Raw genomic sequence first — 18202 nt, 5'->3', positions numbered from 1 at the left:
TGGAGAGGTTGGAGAGGGCAACACTTGAGCTTCTTGGATCTCCTCAAAAGGGAATGGTTCTCTTCACTCAGCAGTCGTGGTGGCACTTACACCACTGGTGGGTTAGCTCATTGTTTCTCTCATCCTGGGAGTCCTGTAGTTGGTTGAGACAGAAAGAATTGAATGAGTGGACAGGAAATGAGGTAGAAACACAGCTGGAAGATAAAGACTGCTAGAGAAGAAAGCAGGGGTCAGAGGAGTGGTGAATGCATAGTAAGATGGGTAAACTGGGTGAAACCATGAAAATGAGACAGCTGGAAGGATATCTAAATTGGATTTGGATATTGAGGGCAGAGATAAGGAAACAGCTGGCTGTGGCATGGTGTGGGGTTGACCCATTTTATAGAAGGGAGCATACTCTGCCAGCAGCCTTTGGAGTCCTCATATATATGATTGGAGATCAGAGATTTAGGAAGGCAATGAAGCTGGGTATTGCAGCAGTTGGGATTAGGACGTATTTAATGTACAATTAAAGATTTCAACAGCTCAGGTTAAAGAACGAGAGAATACCAGTAATGAGGTGGAGGTGGTGATGGGAAGACAAGACAGCAGGGTGATATGCATGTGTAGGAGGATTTTTGGGGTAAAGCCAGTTGGAGTTTTCTGGCCTCCTGAGTAAAGTTGAGCTCTGAGTGCTGACACATTTGTTTGCTCAGCTCTGCCCGCGCATCAAAAGATTTCTCCTTCCCCAGACAATTTTGCTGAATTGTGGGGTGTTTTTCTGTTGTGGAGCCTTTTTTTCTACATCTCAGCATGGGGTAGGAGTGAAACATTTTCAAAGACTATTGCACTAACCTGTGGTGTGACCTACAACAGAGAGCTAAAATTTAAAATGAGGCTGATATTAAAATATGATTCATTGCCAGTCTAATAAAGATAATGCTGTAAGTTGTCACTAACTTTTATGCATCATTGGAGGTGTCCACACTTGCTGTGTTTGAGAAGACAGGCGGTAGCATGGGTAGTCATTAGCCTTCTGATCTTTGGTTGCAACCTTGCTTGCTTTGTCACCTATGGGTTTTGGTTGGTGACCCGTACAGAATGGAAACTGCGACCTCACTCGTAGCAGGCTACAGTCTGCTTTGTGGAAAGTGCTCTGAATATTATCTGAGGATAATTGATGCAGAGGATGATCTGACTTTGCAGGCCTTGACAAGCGAATAGATTTAAGATAGTAGGTCTAATTCTGAAAAGGGATCGTTTAATCAGTGTATACCAAGAAGACAGCCTGAAACTTTCCCTTCCATTACAAAGTGATTTACATCTATGTGTTGGTCATTTGTTGGGATCCAACACTGAGAGTCCTCCAGGCTAGAGGGTAGTCTGGAAAAGATCTAAGTGGTTGTGTACTTGCAAACTGTAGTATCTACCAGTTGCTGAACATGGTTTGTCCTGTGCCAGGGCTGAAATAAATCAAAAGAAGAGAAGATTGTGCAGTTACAGAAGTCATGACTGTCATCTGGCCTCCCCATGAATGCTGAAATGCTCAAGTACAGAAATTAAATATGCCATAAAGTAGTGAGCTGAGTTAAGAGAACTTTTAAGAGACCATCTTGAGTCAGTAAAGGAAGCATTCATGTGTGGTCAAGTTAACACTGCACAAAAATAGGTTTGAATGCTGCAGAACAGGTAATTTACTTATGCCCATTGAGTCTGGCAGGACCTCAATTCTGTACGTATGCTCTACCTCATTACACAAATCTTTACTGTTGAATCAGCTTATTTTTCAGGGGCTTTACATAATTCATCTGGTTCAGGTTGTATTTTCTGGAATGCAGCGCCTGGAGCTTCCTTCATGTTTAACTTCGCTGTCTTCCTCCCTTAAGGTCTTTTTATGATCTTTGAAGCTTTTCTCCCAATCCTCCCATTTTTAGCAGGAGACTCGTGTTTCTACATGATGGCACAACTAGTGGCTATATCTGGCACTAGTCATGAGGAGCTATTCCAAAAAAACTCCATGTGTGGACACCCTTAATGTGTGACTACACTGCTACACAAAAGAATGAAAAGGACTCATGTGGATGTCCCTGAATTAGCTTTCATCGAGCTAGCTCCCATGAAGATAATGACTTTGCAGCTGGCACTGAGGTATTTGTGTTGAGCTGCAAGCTCTGCCCAAAACACAGGAGAAAGACTTGGATGAGCAATTCAAGCTGAGGTTTTTGCTCATGCAGCTTCACTGGTATTCAAAGCTAGCTCAGATAGGAACACGGGTGGTTTTTATATGTGGATATATCCTTACATTGCACAAAGACTGCTTGGTCCTGTTTTGTTTAGCTTCATTCGCTCCAGGCTAGGCAGCCCATGCTGAGAATTACTCCAGAAGAGATGCTCTTGAAAAACACTGTGGTTAGCCAGGCTCCATCCACCTTGCAATGACTTTACAATTTCAAGGCACAGGTATTTAACCTCTCTGCTCTTGCGAGGTGTGTGCTGGCTGCACGGAGCTGTTGCAGCCTGCTGGAGAAGGGAGCTACAAGTGGCCTCAAGTGAGATGAAGCAGTACGTGCTGTCCTTCAGGCAGGGAAGTCTCAGCGCAGTGTTTACACACTTCTTCCCTCCAAAACACACAGCGTAAGGGTGAGGTGGGGAGCAGCTGGTTTTGAGGAGGTGAAGGCTCAAGTATTACCAGGTTTACCACGTCTTTAGAAGCTGATCCAAAACCCATCAAGCTCGGTGGAAAACTGCCAATGATTTGAAGAGCCCCTGGATCAGGCCCTTAAACCCAGCTCCTACAACTCAGCACGCCAGCATATGTGCAGCTGATCCTTGTCCCGCTCCTGGGCTCTCAGGGACCTGGTGCAGAGCAGTGCGCTAGCAGGCTGCAGAGACCACCTGCCGAAATGGCAGAGGGCCTCTTTTCACCTTGTCTTCTGCACGCACGAACGCCCGAGCACAGCTGTGCCTGCAGACGCGCGTTTCCTGCGGAGCCCTGTGCTCTTGCAGCTGGACACCTGAACCACCTTGAGCTGCACTCGGGGAGCTTCAGAGGCACCGAATCAGAGGGCTGGCGCTGGGCGGTGTTGGAAGCTATTAAACTGTTGTTTGTCGGTCCTAATGTGGAGGAAGTGAGAGCAGGGATCTTTAACCCCCTGGAAATGATTAGAGATGAGGAGCACAAAGGAGGCCTTGATGAGCATTTCGCCCCTAAGCTATGTGGTTCCTAGCTTTCCGGCTCCTGCTGCCGACATGCAAAGCCAGGGCCTTGGGTTTTAATTTTTCATACTGTTTTTAAACAGATACTTTTGCAAATGTAAACATGCCCCAGCACTGAAGGTTTCCAGCCAAATTAAAGAGTCAGCACTGGAAAAATCAGCCTTCTGAGAAAGGTCAAATACAAGTAAACTCTGGAGTTCATTGGGTCCATATGTGTAAACTTCAGCTAATATGGGATAGGCCCAGGGCAGCACTTACCTTGCACAACTGAGCTTGTTTCAAAATGAAAGGCAAGAACTGTCCTTAGGGATGCCTGTGCTCTGAGCAATAGATTTGAATGTATCGAATGAAAAAAGACCCATGTCCTGGCTATGTTTCCATTCCACTTTATCCCTTCCCTCTAACAGGAAGAAAGAAGGTTTGGAAGGAGAATGTGCCATTTGGCATTAATTCTGACAACTCACATTTAGACATTGTTAGCTGAGACCATGCTGGGTTTAATAATCTCCAACTACATGCCTATAAAAGCTTAATTTTGCTATGAGGATGCATGCCTTGAAGCCTTTAATTTAATAACTGGGAAGGGTTTCTTTATAAGTTGTACCACCTGCAGTAGTAATAGAAATCAAGACACTGCCTGTTATTTCTTGGCTTGATTGACATTTCAGCCAACGTGGAAGGATTCAAGCTACCTACTGCCTTTAATTTTTTTTTTAATTATTTTTACCTGTGATTTGTCAGCGCTTGCCATTAGAAGGATGGACTGATGAGTGTACCTCTCTGAAGTGAGGAGCTTTTGCTTAGAGCAGCAGATGAAGAAATTTTCTTCCTGCCACCGCACTGTAATAGTGGGTTAGTTAGTAGGAAAAAGTTGGTACGAGAGAAAGCAAAATGACAAGAGAAATTGTGGCCTAAAAGTAGGATCCTTAAAAGGTATCATCATTATATAGCAATCCCCTAATCCCACCCCCGTCAGCCAACAGAAATGCCAGGAGATCTGCAGCACATGTCAGCCAGCTAACCCACCTGAAAGGTGTTATTGTTGCCGGTTCTGCTGCTTGCCTCAGAAATGTCTCCGCACCTAAAGAGCTACGGGAAAAGAAGACAGAGCCCCATTAGTTAGGAGAATGCCAGAGGTGAAACTGCGGTGCCTCCCGGGTGCTAGTACATCATTAAGGGTCCCAGAGGAGTGTAGGAGGTGGAGATGCTTGAAGGTTAGACGGGCTGAGTTATTCCTTAACTCATGCCTTTTCGTTGAAGAGCAGAGGAGGTACACGTGTTGTGTGTGGCTACGTAGCGTGACAGGAATGTTGAGAAGAGCTGGAAGCTTCCAGCTCCAGGTGACAGGGTTTTTATCTGGTGCAGATGGAGGTCTTGTGGTCAGAGAGGCCCTGACAGTGTCAAGTCAGGTGGGACATGGGATCAGGCCCGATGGTCAGCCCAGTGCTATGGGGGCTCAGGAGGTGTATTGAAATGTGGTGGTGTCCAGGGCAAAGCCAGAAGCTACACAGCAAGGTTCTGCCTTGGGAAGCAGTGTAGGACAAGTGGTGTGAAGAGTAGGGGCTTTTATTATATGTGACTTTTTAAGGTTTTGATAATCAAAGGGCCTGATTAGCTGTCATCCATCCCTGAAAGGAGAAGGGACTTAAGACAAATATCCCTATGTCAAAGGTTTTATACCGTTTGACATCTGTAATGCTACAGAGCTTGCCAGGACACCAAAGGCCTTACAAACAATGAGATCCCTCATCAGCATTGTCCTCCTGTGGAAAAGAGAAGTTCTGTGGAAAAGAGAACTAATGCCGATACCAAGATGTTCAAACCTGCCTGCCTTCGGTGCAACTTCTCATCATGGGGGATATAAAATGACAACGGAGCATGTTTTTCCAGAGCTCTTTTGAACGAGTCTGAACTTGGCTGCGTCATTGTTATTACGAATCACTGGGTCACGGCCTGCCTACTGACGTCCCGTTGGCATGAGGCCAGAAGATATTACGTTTCAGGTTCAAGGTTTTGAGCCTTGTGGGTCTTCTGCATCCAGACCTTGACCGATTTGGTCTCATTTGTGCCTTGCTCCCTCAAATATTTGGTATCCTCCATGTATTTGACAGACAGAATAGTTAACAGATGGAACAAGTTTCCAAGAGACGTCCTCACAGTAAAGCTGGATGGCTTTTGGAAGATACACGTTAGTCTATCCCCAGCTATTCCATGCAGCACAGGTGTAAGGTGGGAGGCTGAAATTCTGTGATCTGTGATACACACAAAGTAAAAGTTGGTAACTGTATTGAAATACTGAATTCTGTGAATGCCCTAACATCACATCTGAGAGTACCCTAAAAAACAGTGATTTAATTTTTTCTTTAAGCAGGTATATTTTTTATTAAATCAGGATTATCTGCCCTACATCTCTCAACTGATATTGTCTTAATAGATACGGCTTCTGTAAGAGTTTTGTCTCCATGAGAATAGTCAAATCTATTGCTTTGCGTTTAACCTGCCATGTTGTTAAATCCAAGCTGGTTAACAGAGCCAGCTTCAAGCTCATTCAATTCTCAGCTACCAAGATGCTGTGATGATGCCACCTCCCCATCTTAGTTAAGGAAGGATTTGATTGACAGGGATCCCTGTCAGATGTTAGGTAAAGTGAAACCTGGCATAGAACCTAAAACCTGGAAGAGAAGGTAAAGCCTGTCCTTTGAGCAGCCAGGTCTTGAGTGTAGATCATTTCTACTCTAACCTGGTGTTCAGTCAGTTGACCCCACCTTCTCTTCATGGAGGAGGACAGCAGCTTCCCTTTGCTTAGCAGGGAAGGCCAGGCTACGGAGGTGTTAGGGCAGCCAACCTAGTCCCTTTACACCATTTAACCCTGGCACTGGAAGCGGCTCCCCAGTTTTAACTGAAGTGAAACCAAGCTGCCATTGTCTCCGAAGCCAATGCTGACACTCCATTTTGGATGTGAAAATAACTGCTGAGACAGCCCTGAATTTATGTACGGTTTTTGCACATTCTGTGGAGAATCAGAATAAATAGAAACCCTTTAAATAGATTATTAATTAACCTTCCCCTGACAGATAACTCGGTAGGAAATCCATTAGTAGATGTCTGGGTGAACTCACTGCTTCTGGAGCAGCTTTATTGTGTTGTGCTTTCTCCTTCTTGTTGCAGATCTGAAGCCCTGGGTTTCGAATTTCACCTATCCAGGTGTGCATGACTTTTCTCAGCTCGCACTGGATGCCAACAGGAACCAGCTCATTGTGGGAGCAAGGTAAAGATAATCTTTTAATTAGCTTTTTAAACTTTTTAAACCAGGGCTGCTGCTCAAGCTCTTTCCCTTCAGGTTCTGGCTTCAGAGGAGAGTGTGTTTCCAGCTTATGTGGCCAGTCTCCCCCTCAAAGAGAAAGCTATAATTTGTGTGGAGGGATTTAGACTCCTAGTATAATTGCAAAGAAGAGAAAATTACTAGAATTAAAAAAAAAAAAAGAAAAGATGCAATCAAAATGACTGGTTAATGAAGCAGAGTGCTGGCATCTCCCTCAGTATCATGAATGTTAGAAGAGTTCTAGTAAATTATTCTGCACCATCACTCTGCCAGAACAGAATCTGGCTTTTTGGTGTATTTGCCACGGGCACGCTTTCTGTCTATATTAAGTTCATCTACATGCCTTTGTATAAGCTGCAGTGAGACTTTGGCAGCAAGAGCGATAGCTTTCTTCTCTCTTCTTTTAGAATTCGCTTCGTAGCCTGTTCACTTCATCTCGCTGACATAGTCAAATCCCCACCTAATGCATTTTGGTGCAACTCTGTTGTTCCAACACATCGTATATAATTAGCATATATTTTCCTTTATTTTTAAACATTACTTTTATTTAGGATGCCGTAGGAGAAGGGTAAAAACACAAACACAATATAAGCATAGGCAAGCTCTAACAAATTTAGAGCTGCATTTGTAACCAGGAAAAAGAACTATGGTTCAGTGAAATAATATGTGTCAGGAGTGGTTGAATCATGAGCCCCCACAGCAACTATTTTTTATTGCATAATAAACAGATAAGACAACCCAAAAAGAAAGAGCTAAGCATGGCCTAACAAATCAGCCAGCAGCAGCAGTTTAAATATAGTATTTAGAAGCAGGTAACATTGTGGAAGCAGCCTGTGCTGTAGGTGAAAACAGGAAGAGACTGCTTTCTTCCCACCAGTGGACAGGGAGGTGAGGAGCAGGACTGGAAGAAGTCATGGTGTGAACAAGACAAAGCAAGACGTGTTAGTGGAAGGAGAGTCTTTCTGCTCCAAAGAGACAACTGAAGTATTTAACATGCATTTTCTGTGTTTGTGCACTAAATACTAAAACTTCACTGTCTCACAGAGTTTAAATTGCCAGAGGCCCTCCTGCTTTTCATACAGAAACATTTTGCTCTTCAAGCTGCAGCTTTACCTGCGCTGGAATTTTTAACCAGCCATTATTAATATTTATTACTTCAGAACGGCGTTGCTTTGGGGACAGCCGTGAACGGTGCCTTCTGCCAGGCGTTGTACAAACACAGGCCCGTCGCCCTGAGGAATTCATGGTTTACATAATTCAGCTGCACAGCAGGTTTCCTCCTTGCTGTGGGTGACACGCTTCACCCCTGCTCGAACGCTTGCGACACATCCTGGAGGGAAGCTCTGTCTCCACAAGAGTTTGTACAAGTGCAGTTAGACACGAGGCTACAGTATCATTACAAACAGCAGAATGACAGCAAATTTGGCTTCCTGCTGGAAGCACAATATAGTGCGGTGGGTTACTCCAGGCGGAACCAGTGACAAGTATTTATAGAATTTGCTTGGAGAAGTCAGTTTTCATGAGGTACGACCAGCCTGACTGGGAGACTCTCCAAGTTATATGGTGCCACACTGCTCTGCCGAGCAAGTCTTGATAGAGTTAACGGAGGTGCAGTTTCCCAAGGTGCTTTTTTTTTTTCCTGGGTGTGGGGTAGGTGGGGAATACGGATCCCTTTCCCTCCTCACCATCTCATTACGTGACATGAGGTGCACGAACATGGGGTGCAGGCAGGGTCCTTGTTCTGCACAGTACCGCAGGTCCTTGGGTGAGCTGGGCTCCTGGAGCTGTGCCAGAGAAATGGGAATGGGAAGTAAAGGCTTTTCTGTTCCCTCCCTCCCTGATAAATCCCCACCTTGTTCTGGACTATTTTTAGGGGTGATTTTTTGAGTCATTAGTTGCTCGTGCACCATCTGCCTGAATTTGCAAATGAAACAATACCTCAAAGAGATAGGAGCTGTCTCTATCCATCTCAACAGGGTGTAATTTATGAAACCTAAATTTAAATGTTAACCATGTTTAAATGTGCTACTGTAGATCATATTAGTAGTAACACCAGCTATTCTGGGGTTGTGGAAAGGAGTTTGGGATCAGGGTGGAGTTTATAAGTACTCCCACTTCTCAATTTCCTGGTTAACATCATTCTCTTAGATGATAGCGTTATAAATTATTTCAGACTAGCTCTTTCTGTCTCTATTTAAAAGCCATATGACCTCACCACAGCAACTCTTAGCTTAGTTCATCCTGCATTTCCAAGCTTCACAGAAAATGCTTCCTGGAAGAAAAGAAGATCCTGGGGCTCACAAAGGTTTTTGGTTTGGGGAATTGGACACAGCGTGGCTGAAACTGTAAGGGGTATTGAGGGCACACTGTGCAGGCAGGGAGCTGGAATAACATGAGCCTCAGATTTTTAAGCTTTATCGCTACCTGAGAGCCCTCCCCGAATGACTGGTGCTGTCTGAGTGCTAACCAGAGGAGTTTGATAACTCCACTGCACCAAACACCTGCCAAGTCAAAATCCCAGAAACAAAAGAATTAGTTTCAAAAGCCCATCATGGTTTCTAAGCAACGTATTTACTTGTCACATCATTTGTAAAATCCAAACACTTGCAAGTAAGGATATGAATAGTTTAGAACATTGTAAATCTCACACTGCCCATATTATGAGCCACATTTCATTAAGTATAAAAACACACATTTCAAAAATTCATAACCTTCATTTTGACTCATAGCTTGCATGTTTTGTTTTTGTTTAAAATGTAGTGTTAGTATTTTAATGTACTGTTTTTCTTCTCTGAATGAGTGATTGTTTTGAAATATTTGCTGCTTTTTTCAGCTCTTGAGCTTATGTGATTACTATTTGAGCTTATTTTAATGGGAAGAAAAACAATTTTCTAGACCTCATTATTACTGAGAAAAAAATTGAAAATATGATCTGAACAGCTCAAAAAACAAGACATATAAATCCCCTGTACATTAAAAAAATGATCATTTGGGGAACTCGAATCCTGCTTTTTCTGTGCTAGCTATCTGCAATGCCACTTTGTCCAATTGTCCTGCTTTTTTTGCAAAACACTTTCTTCTTTTCATCAAGAATAAGCCTTGAATTTTTCAGACCTGAGAAACCTTCCAAGGCAAAGCCAATAAAGGAGCTGAAATGGAAACTGATTGCAGCCTTGACTATGTAGAAACTTCCATCCCTCTCTAATGGCACAATCAGGAATGCTTATTGTCTTTACTTTCAATCTTTTTCCCATTATTAGATTTCAAATTTAACTCTGTTATACTGCATTCCCAGTGAGCAATTTGCTTTTATTAACTGAGGGTCTATTCGCTCTACCTAAACATCTGAAATCAAAGATTAATGGTGAGGAAATGGGTGGCAGTTTCTCGCAGATTAGTGTCACATAATGAGCTATAGTTTTGAATTATAGACACGAGTTGTATATATGCTGCCACAGCAGAAGAGCCACAGAAGAGATAATTCTGGTACCAGAACAAAGGCTGGGAGACTGGGACACTGCTCTTTTGTCAGCAGTACAGCTGCTGAATGGACTGGGAAGAACGGCTTGAATGAGCTGCTCTGCAATAAATGGTTTAACAAAGGAGATCGGCTGAATTTCCTAACTCGATGGGCAAGCAAAAGAGACCCGTGTTAAAAAGCGGTGACTTAAGAGATGCAACTGTTTGAACTGAGGGTGTCTGCTTGCTGTAGCTCACGGTCAGACCTCGATGCTGTCAGCAGCAGCCAGGTTGTGGCCCCTTTGCCTGCACCGATGTACCTGTGCTATGGTAGGGATGCCGGAGGTGGTGTGGTGGGGCAGGAGGAAGCCTCCATCCCCACTCCTGCAGGATGCCCTGGCTCAACTCTGACATTCTTCCTTTGCCCTTTCCCCCGTCCTTCTTCCCTGCCTTGTCTGTAGCAGAGGCAGGCTGGCTTTCTCTGCTCCCCATGGCAGCGATTTCACCTGCGTGCTGGAGAAGCGGTGCTGTGCTCTCTCACCTTTGCTATAGGCAGGGTGCCCTAACCCAGGGGAGGATGGGTTTCGTGTAGCAGTGACATCCCACCACTCCACCTGCGACCCCTAAGTGGCTGGGCAGAGGTGGGAGCCAATAAAGAAATGTTGATATGGAAGACCCTGCTTGGAGTCCAGCCGAAAAGCGTGCTTCACCAGAGCTCCCTGGCCAGGAGAACATAAAAGATTCAAAGGAACGTGGTCGAGACACCATGTGACAATCTGGCACGCCAGCAAGCTGAAAGGAAACAGCTTGGACAACAGGAGGACGGTACCCAAACAAATGGCAGCACAGGGAGTGGCTGGGAAACCCTGGGGGAAACATTTGACTTCTCCCAGAAGGAAGCCACGGGGGTGTCAGCTCGGGGCAGCAGCCTGCTGGGGCTGCGGATGTGAGAGGCATGGCTATGAGGGCTGGCCGCTCGCAGAGAGTGGAGGTGTTGCCGTAGAAAAGCAGCCGGAGAGCGTCACGACCAGAAGTCCTCGTAGTTGTGCCTGCCAAGAGGGCTGTCAGCTCCATCAGGCGACGGGAAAGGATTATCTCTCGGGGTTGTTGCATGGGGAGCTGAAGCTCAGGAGCCCTTGTCAGAAATGGCCATGACCAAGAATGTCCTGGAGGCAGAGGGCAGCGAGCAAATGCCACATCAAGGGACTCAGAGCTGGCAGGTGAAGTGCACGTCGTTGTGGGCTGCTGGACTTTTCTGCATCAAAGCTACCAAGCTGCTAGGGATGCAAGTCTGGATGCTTTAGCAGGGGGCGATTTTCATACTTGTTTTAGACCTGAGCTGAATGTGCCTGTTAATGTCAAGTAGGTAGGCGTGAGAAAGGAGGTAGGGTTAGTCTGGGGAGCAGAGAAGGCGCTATAGCACTTACAAAGGTGGTTACAGATCAGGTCAAAAGTTCTGCCTCTAACTGTGGCTGTGAAACACAGTGTTGGAAGGATCGCTTTTGGCTTTGAACAGGAGGCCTTAGGGGGAGCACAGCAGCCTGGGAGCACCCCTTCCTGGCTGGTCTTGCTCCTGACTGCATGAACACAAAACACCTCTGGATCACACCGGCTCAGGAGCTGAAGGCTGAACGGAGGGACTGATATCCCAAAAGAGTTGCTTCAAGTTGCAGCTTGCAGAAATATGGCAAATTGTAAATATAGTCTAAGATCCTCGACCAGCAGGATTGGCATCCTGAGTTTATTGAAACTCTCCGGTGTATGATAGATTAGTCTGTCAGACACCAGCTTTCATGCAGATTTCTGGCTGAACACAGGCTCTTTCCTGCCTGCTTGGCAGAAAGCTCTAGAGCGCTGCAGTAAAACTCTCAAAACCTGCGTCGCTTGGAAAATATCGCTCTTACCCTTGGGCACCTTCAATCCTACCCAGATCTGGACTGCCACTGAAGCCTGAAGAGAGCAAATCTCAGCAGACTGTGCTGCCTGGGCAAAAGGCAGCGTGCACACCAGGAGGCTGAGCGGCAGAAGGCAGGGCAGAGTGGGTCTGCAGTTCTGGAGCGTCAGCGTTGGGCTAAACTTTATCAACAACACTTCCTACTGCCAAACAATCAGGGCTTCTGTGAGGTGGAAAAGCACTAATAATTTCACACCGTAGGTGGGAATCCAAGGCCCAGAGGGATTAAGAGCAAGCCTGCCCTGTGAAAAACACTGTGATATTGAGACACGTGAGTTTATAGTAGATCTGAGAGGGAGTGCAGGCTGCTCTTCGACCGAAGTCTGCACAACCGCAGAGGTCTCTGCGCTGTTCTGCTTAGCTAGTGTGGACGTAGCCAAAGTTTTCTGATGGATTTACAGAAAATTTGTGCCAGAGTTTGGATTTGGACCATTTACTGTTGTGTTTCTACCTGGCAGTAGCAAGTACCTGGCACTTGCCCTCAGCCTTGCATCTCCGAAGAAGACGTAAGTCTTACAAAAATGCTCCAGGAGATCTTCAGCACAGCTGGAGAAGTCCAGTCTCATATAGTGTGGAGAGAATATCATGCAAACAAGTTAACATTGGGCACAATCACATAGGCATGGCCAAAGGTTCAACAGACCACAGGTGTGTCCTGTTACATCCAGGAATGAAGTGCCATTCTCCACTGACTGCAGAATTTGACTCAATAGCTTTTCTGAGACAATATGACGGAGATGAGCTCCTGCCATGTTCTGATGGCTCCCATTAGTATCACGCTGTCTTACGTCAGCTTTACCCCCCAACAAGTCACGTTTGGCTGAGAAATTACCTTGCCAGTTGAGGTATTAATGAGGACGTGAGCAAGCAAAGAGCATGATAATGTTTTTGATTATATCCAGATTGTAGGAGGGTAGCTGAGAGGGCTGCTATGAAGAAACCAAAAAAAACCAAATGCCATCCTTTCTCACTCTGATTCTTCCTATCAGACAAAGTTAAAGTTGCATCCTTGTATCAGGGGGTGAAGGGAGGCAGGTAACATGGTGGTGTGAGAAAAAAAAAGGGGAAATCAGTCTGTGAAATTAACAGATACTTTCAAAGGACCATTGATGTCTTTTGAAGAAATTGCCTGACCTGCATGAGAAAGAATACAGCGAAGGTGAGAAACCTGTGATTAGACATTACAGCTAGTTAAATCCATAATTGGGGGTGCACAGTGTCTTTGTGCAGAGAATAAAAATGTGATTTAAAGTGCGGGTTTTAACCTCTCTGGTTGAGCCTGGGATAGTTCAGAGGGAGATTTTCCTCTCTGATATCGTGCCAGAGGAGGTCAGTTCAGCTCTTGTGTAAGTGTGGAGGGGTGAAGCCCCACTGGGGTGTGTGGCTCTTTCTTACCTATGGAATTTGCTTTCCTCTGCTGGTCTGCAGGCTGTCTGAATTTGCCATACCCCAAATCTGTGCTGTCCCTGGCTTACCCCTTGGGAAGGAGGGAAAAGGTGTGGACAGGCAAGAATGAAAGGATAATTTTCATAGCTTATGGGATTCTGGGAACTTTGGAGCCTAGTTCAAATTTTGTTCAAAGTGTAAGTTTTTTTCTTAGTTAAAACTTGTACATTTGCTTGAGAACACAACATGAACTTTAATTTACTCAAAATAAATCCATCAGATAAAATGCCACACTGCAGCGCTGCCAGGTTGCTGGGCCTGGCCAATGCACAGGAGAAGTTGCAGCTGCAAGAGAGCAAGGAGACGGCTTTGTTCCTGGCGTCGTACCTGGAGGAGAGGTGACAGCAGCCTCTTGGGTCTGTCGTCTTTGTCAGCAGAGCAAACAATTGGTCCTGCGGATAACCTGGTTCCACACAGCCACAGCCACGAAAGGCAATCCTGGTGCAGTGCAGGCTGGCGGGAAGCATCCAGTTGCAGGCCTGACACACGAAGTATCTCATATTGCAGATAAAATGAGAATTGGTGGTACCCTATCACAAAAGCAGCCACCCACGAGAGACTCTCTTGCTTTAGTAATACGCTGAAAATAATTAAGTTTAAAGATTGCATTTGAGAGCGCGGGGTGCGAGCAAACACAAGGTCAGGATATTTTGGCAAAAGCCTCAGAGGTTTGGACCTAATGTGTTTTACAGCATCAGAGGATGGGGCTGCAGAGCCTTTTCCTTAGGCAGTACTGAAAATACTGACTTTTGTTCCGGTTAAGTTGGTGACACGTCAGTTTTGTATGGCAGGGCTTACCACAGCGACTTGCATATCGCTTTATGGCCAGATGTTTAGGTGCTAAAGCCCGCTGCTCTGTGCCACTGCAAAGGTATGAAAAACACAGCGAGAAGAAGGGATTGGTTGGCAGTAACTTCATCTCACCAGCCAACTCAATCAGTATTGCCATTTAAGTTGTGTTGAACTCATCCTGAGTTTGAGGAGAGCGTGACAGAGCTGAGCACGCTTGTCAGCCCGAGCAGGCAGGTGGGGGGCCGCCAGGGAGCATCTGAACGATGTTCAGTGTCTCAGAAGAGGAATTTCACAGTTTGGCTTAGGAAAACACACTGAAGTGATGGGCAAACAGGAGATGAAAGGTCCCCATGCAGCTCGGGGCCACCGTGAGGTGCTGTAAGTGATCTGGGACTCTGCCAGCTGGATGAGAGAGGGACAGAAGAGCTGTCAGGCGCATGTCAGGAGAGAGCTGAGGTGGCGTGTGGGATAATACGTGATGGTCTGAGAGATGGACTCACGCTTCCAGGAAAACAGGAACAAACCCACACACCAGTTTTGTAAATTTGGCTCGGGTTCCATCTCGAGGGTTTTGAAGACACTCATTTATTGAAACAGAGAGAAAAGTAACAAAAACATTTATGGAAATCAGCCTGCCTTTTACAAAATATGTTCAAACAATATTCAATAAAATCCCCTTCCCAGTTCTCCAAAGCATGTGAACGCTGCTCCCCTCCAGACCAGAGCTGGTTCAAGGTGCCTGGGAGCACGCGACAACGTGCTGCCCCCACGGAGCGGGACCCCACGGGGCAAGGCTGTGCCTCTCCCTCTCCCACCACGGGGCAGAGGAGGGCCAGGGACAGCCGAGCCCGGCTTGCTGCCCCCACGAGCCGTGTGAGGGGGGACACGGCTGCAGCTCAAGGGCTGAACCCTTCCTGCGATCCCCCCAGCAGCAGCAACAGCCCAGATTTCTGAGGATCGGTGTTGGTCAAGTGTGCCACAGCCATCCTGTTGTCCTGCATGGTCTGCGGCCGCACGCATCTGCCTCTTCTGGCTCCTCCAAGAGATGGCACAGCATCGAGACTGCACGCGTCTGCGTCATGCACCCGGTGCTGCTACAGCTGGTGGTAGCTCTCCTCCACCGACTGGAATTTGGGGGATTTGATTTTCATCCTTGTTTCTACTGAGAAGTACGAAATGGGCCTCGTGTGCAAACACAGTGGCAACGCAGACACGGTAGCTGTGACCCTAGCTTAATTTGGAAGCTGCTTAATCAGAATGATATGCTGCTTGCATAAGGAGCCTCTTGTAAGAGGATGCTCCTCTAGCTCCGGCTAGATTTATCACGGAGAAATGTTGCTTTGGGGAAAGCAATTGCTCATACAGCAACTGCATCATATTACCGCGTGCCATTTAGTATGGTTCTCTGTTGAACATCTATTGATTTTTAAGAAAGAATGATAGACCGGACAAGTTTTTCTTCAATAGAAACAAAATTACTGGTGAATAGGGATCCAGCCTGCGAGAGATGCTGGCTCACCACCTTTTCCCCAGCAGGTGTATGCGAGGTCCCTCAAATGAATCCCTCAAGCAGCATTTGCAAAGGGATCGTCAGGTCACACTGGGGCAGGCACTTAATTAACTCCTTCTGAGAGCAAAGGCCAGATCCTCCTGCAGGGGCAGGGTTTCTTGGGATGGCTGGCTGTTTCAGAGGTGTGGATAACCATCTGAAAAGTTCAGCCACAGCTGGACCTGCGTAGAGGCGCTGGGCAGTAATCTAGCGTGAGATTTGGTAGCCAAGAGCCCTGGGCTCTGCTCTCGATTCTATCGCTGCCTTGCTGTGTTCTTTGGAGAAGGTCACTTAACCTTTCTCTGGCTCATTTTCTCCATTAGTATAAGGGGGGGATGATACTAACCAGCTCGCAGGGAGTCCTGAAGCATGACTAAGCTGTGTTTGTCGTGCACTGTGCAAGTGCAAAGTACGTCTGAGGCCTCCAGGAGCAAAGATGGGAAGAGCTGACAGGAGCTGCTGGCTCCCTGCCCGAGGTTCAGCCCCAGAACTCGGCTCCCAGGGGTACCGGGAGGGAGCACGAGGTTTGTCACATGCATAATTCTGGGTCTTGTTTCGCATTGCCCAAAGGACCCTGCTCTGTTAATTATTTTTCTTATTATCTACGCTGCGACAGTTGAATCCCTCCTGCAGACCTGGCACCTGGTTGCAGCCCAATCGTGGGGAATCCCTTCCCGGAGCACCAGAGCACACCTGAAATCTCCAGTAGCTCACCTGGGCTGTGCTGGGTGCCTTTCAGTGCAGTAATAGCCCCAAAGGAGGAGAGTGACTCTTCACTCAGTCCTCTTTAGCTTTGCCTAAAAGCATTTTTTTAGCATGATCGAACATTGTCAGCTTCTGTGGGCTTTGTTTCCACTTGCAGGACAAGTGTGTGCGTGCAAAGAGAGGGGGCTTGAGACAGCCTGGGCTGTAAGGAGGGAGGGGCAAGCTTCTCACATCTGCTTTAAGTGCTGGAAAGCAGCAACGTGCAAGTGGGTGGGCATAAATTTAGGTGATGCAGACCAGCTGAGATAAGGTAACGTACTGTTGGGCTCTTGTGCTCATGTCAGGGTCCTGAGAGGTGCAGGTGGTGGCCAGCATTAGGGAGCTCGTGGCTCCAGAGTTGCTGGCAGGGGTTGTTCTGAAGCACAGGGGGTTATCTTACCTGCTTGGTGAACGTGGAGGGGGGCAGCGGTGGGAAACGTGAACAAACCTTGCTGATTTTAATACAAATAATAATCTGAAGCTAGAGTAACCTTTCATTTACACCTGTTCATTAGCTGCGGGGAAGGCCCTCCTGATCTACCACAGCTGAACTGAAAAGCATGCTCTTTTTTAATTAGAAGGAAGCATCTTTTTGTCATCAGACAGAAGCAGTGCCTGAGAAGAGGGCTCTGCTCAGCACTGGAAACAAGTCCATCTGTAGCTTGCATCTGAAGCATGTTGCAGCCCTCATCATTTCAGAACTCCTTAAAGGAAGGGTTTCAGCTTTTCCTCAAGCACTCTTTTTGTGCAGCATCCCACTGGAAAAACCTAGTTTGTCTCGGAGCTCTGTTGCTTGCTGGTGTTGTAGACGAAGTACTTTGCCTTCACTGCAAATTGTTTCAAGGCCACGCGACATGTGAACGAGCGCAGGGGCATCGCGTTGCAAAGTTCACCCAAGGTGCGCTTGGCTGTAAGAAATAAACACTGGCTAAGCAGCTTTGACTTGGGAATGTCGTGGCAAGTGGATTTAAGTGGATATATTCTTCCAGCCTTTAAAATACATCTCAGCTGCTCTCCTGCTGTTCTGGTACGTATGCTTTGTGGTACCAGGCACAGTGAGCGCTTAATCATTTTATAAGGCAGCCAAATACAAATTACAAAGCCAATTAACAAATACTTTCCTCTACAGGATTTATACTGCAACTTGGCTCTGTCCATAGGCAGACTAGCGTAGAGGGCACTGTTTGAGAAATAAAGTACTTCAGTTTATAGCCAATTTCCAAGAGTTTAAATGGCACTTCAAGCACAGGCTTAAATGCTGTGCCCCACTTTTGGGGGTAAGTTATTCTCTCAAGCAGGGCACAGAGTATGGGACCAGGAGATGAGCTCCTGTTTGAGCTGCAGATATGCTCTGTGATGTTGGCTGGGTTGCTTACTCTGTGCTTTAAATTTAAATGAGAATTATGTCTCTTTTTCACTCTTCCGCATGTGTTCAGATGGCAAATTTTTCAAGTTTAGGTTGGATAGATTAGGAGGGTCTTTACACCAGCTAACATCATATACCTGAGCTGGGGGCTAACATACTCCCCTGCAGTCAGAGGGGCCAGTGAGAGGAGCCACTCTCCGCTTGGTGCTGTAGGCTTCTGCTGGGAATCAGCCTCCAGAGGAGCCACCACCATCCCACTCTGTGTCTAAGGCAGCAACACCATGGTCTTGGCTGAGACTTCAGGCTATCACTGATTAACGTGGACATCTTCAGAAGTGCACAGATGTTATGAGCAATAAGGTTAGTAGTTGTGAG

The 18202-nt window shown here is 46.4% G+C and overlaps 1 protein-coding gene across 7 annotated transcripts in view; it reads left to right on the top strand.

Moving 5' to 3' along the window:
* The window catches only part of SEMA5B (semaphorin 5B), a 261572-nt gene that overhangs the window by 132356 nt on the left and 111014 nt on the right, over positions 1-18202 (top strand). For all 7 annotated transcript variants that reach the window (XR_014585958.1, XM_083841544.1, XM_083841547.1 and 4 more), the window contains one exon: positions 6364-6463. Coding sequence is in view for 6 of the 7 variants with exons in the window: in XM_083841544.1 (XP_083697670.1) it covers positions 6364-6463 (100 nt within the window). In the remaining variant the exon portion in view is untranslated. The remainder of the gene's footprint in view (positions 1-6363; positions 6464-18202) is intronic.

The sequence above is a fragment of the Anser anser genome (genome assembly GCF_964211835.1).
Source record: "Anser anser genome assembly, chromosome: 6".
Lineage (NCBI taxonomy): Eukaryota > Metazoa > Chordata > Aves > Anseriformes > Anatidae > Anser > Anser anser.
Note: the sequence above shows the minus strand (reverse complement) of the source record. Positions and strands in the feature narration are given on the sequence as shown.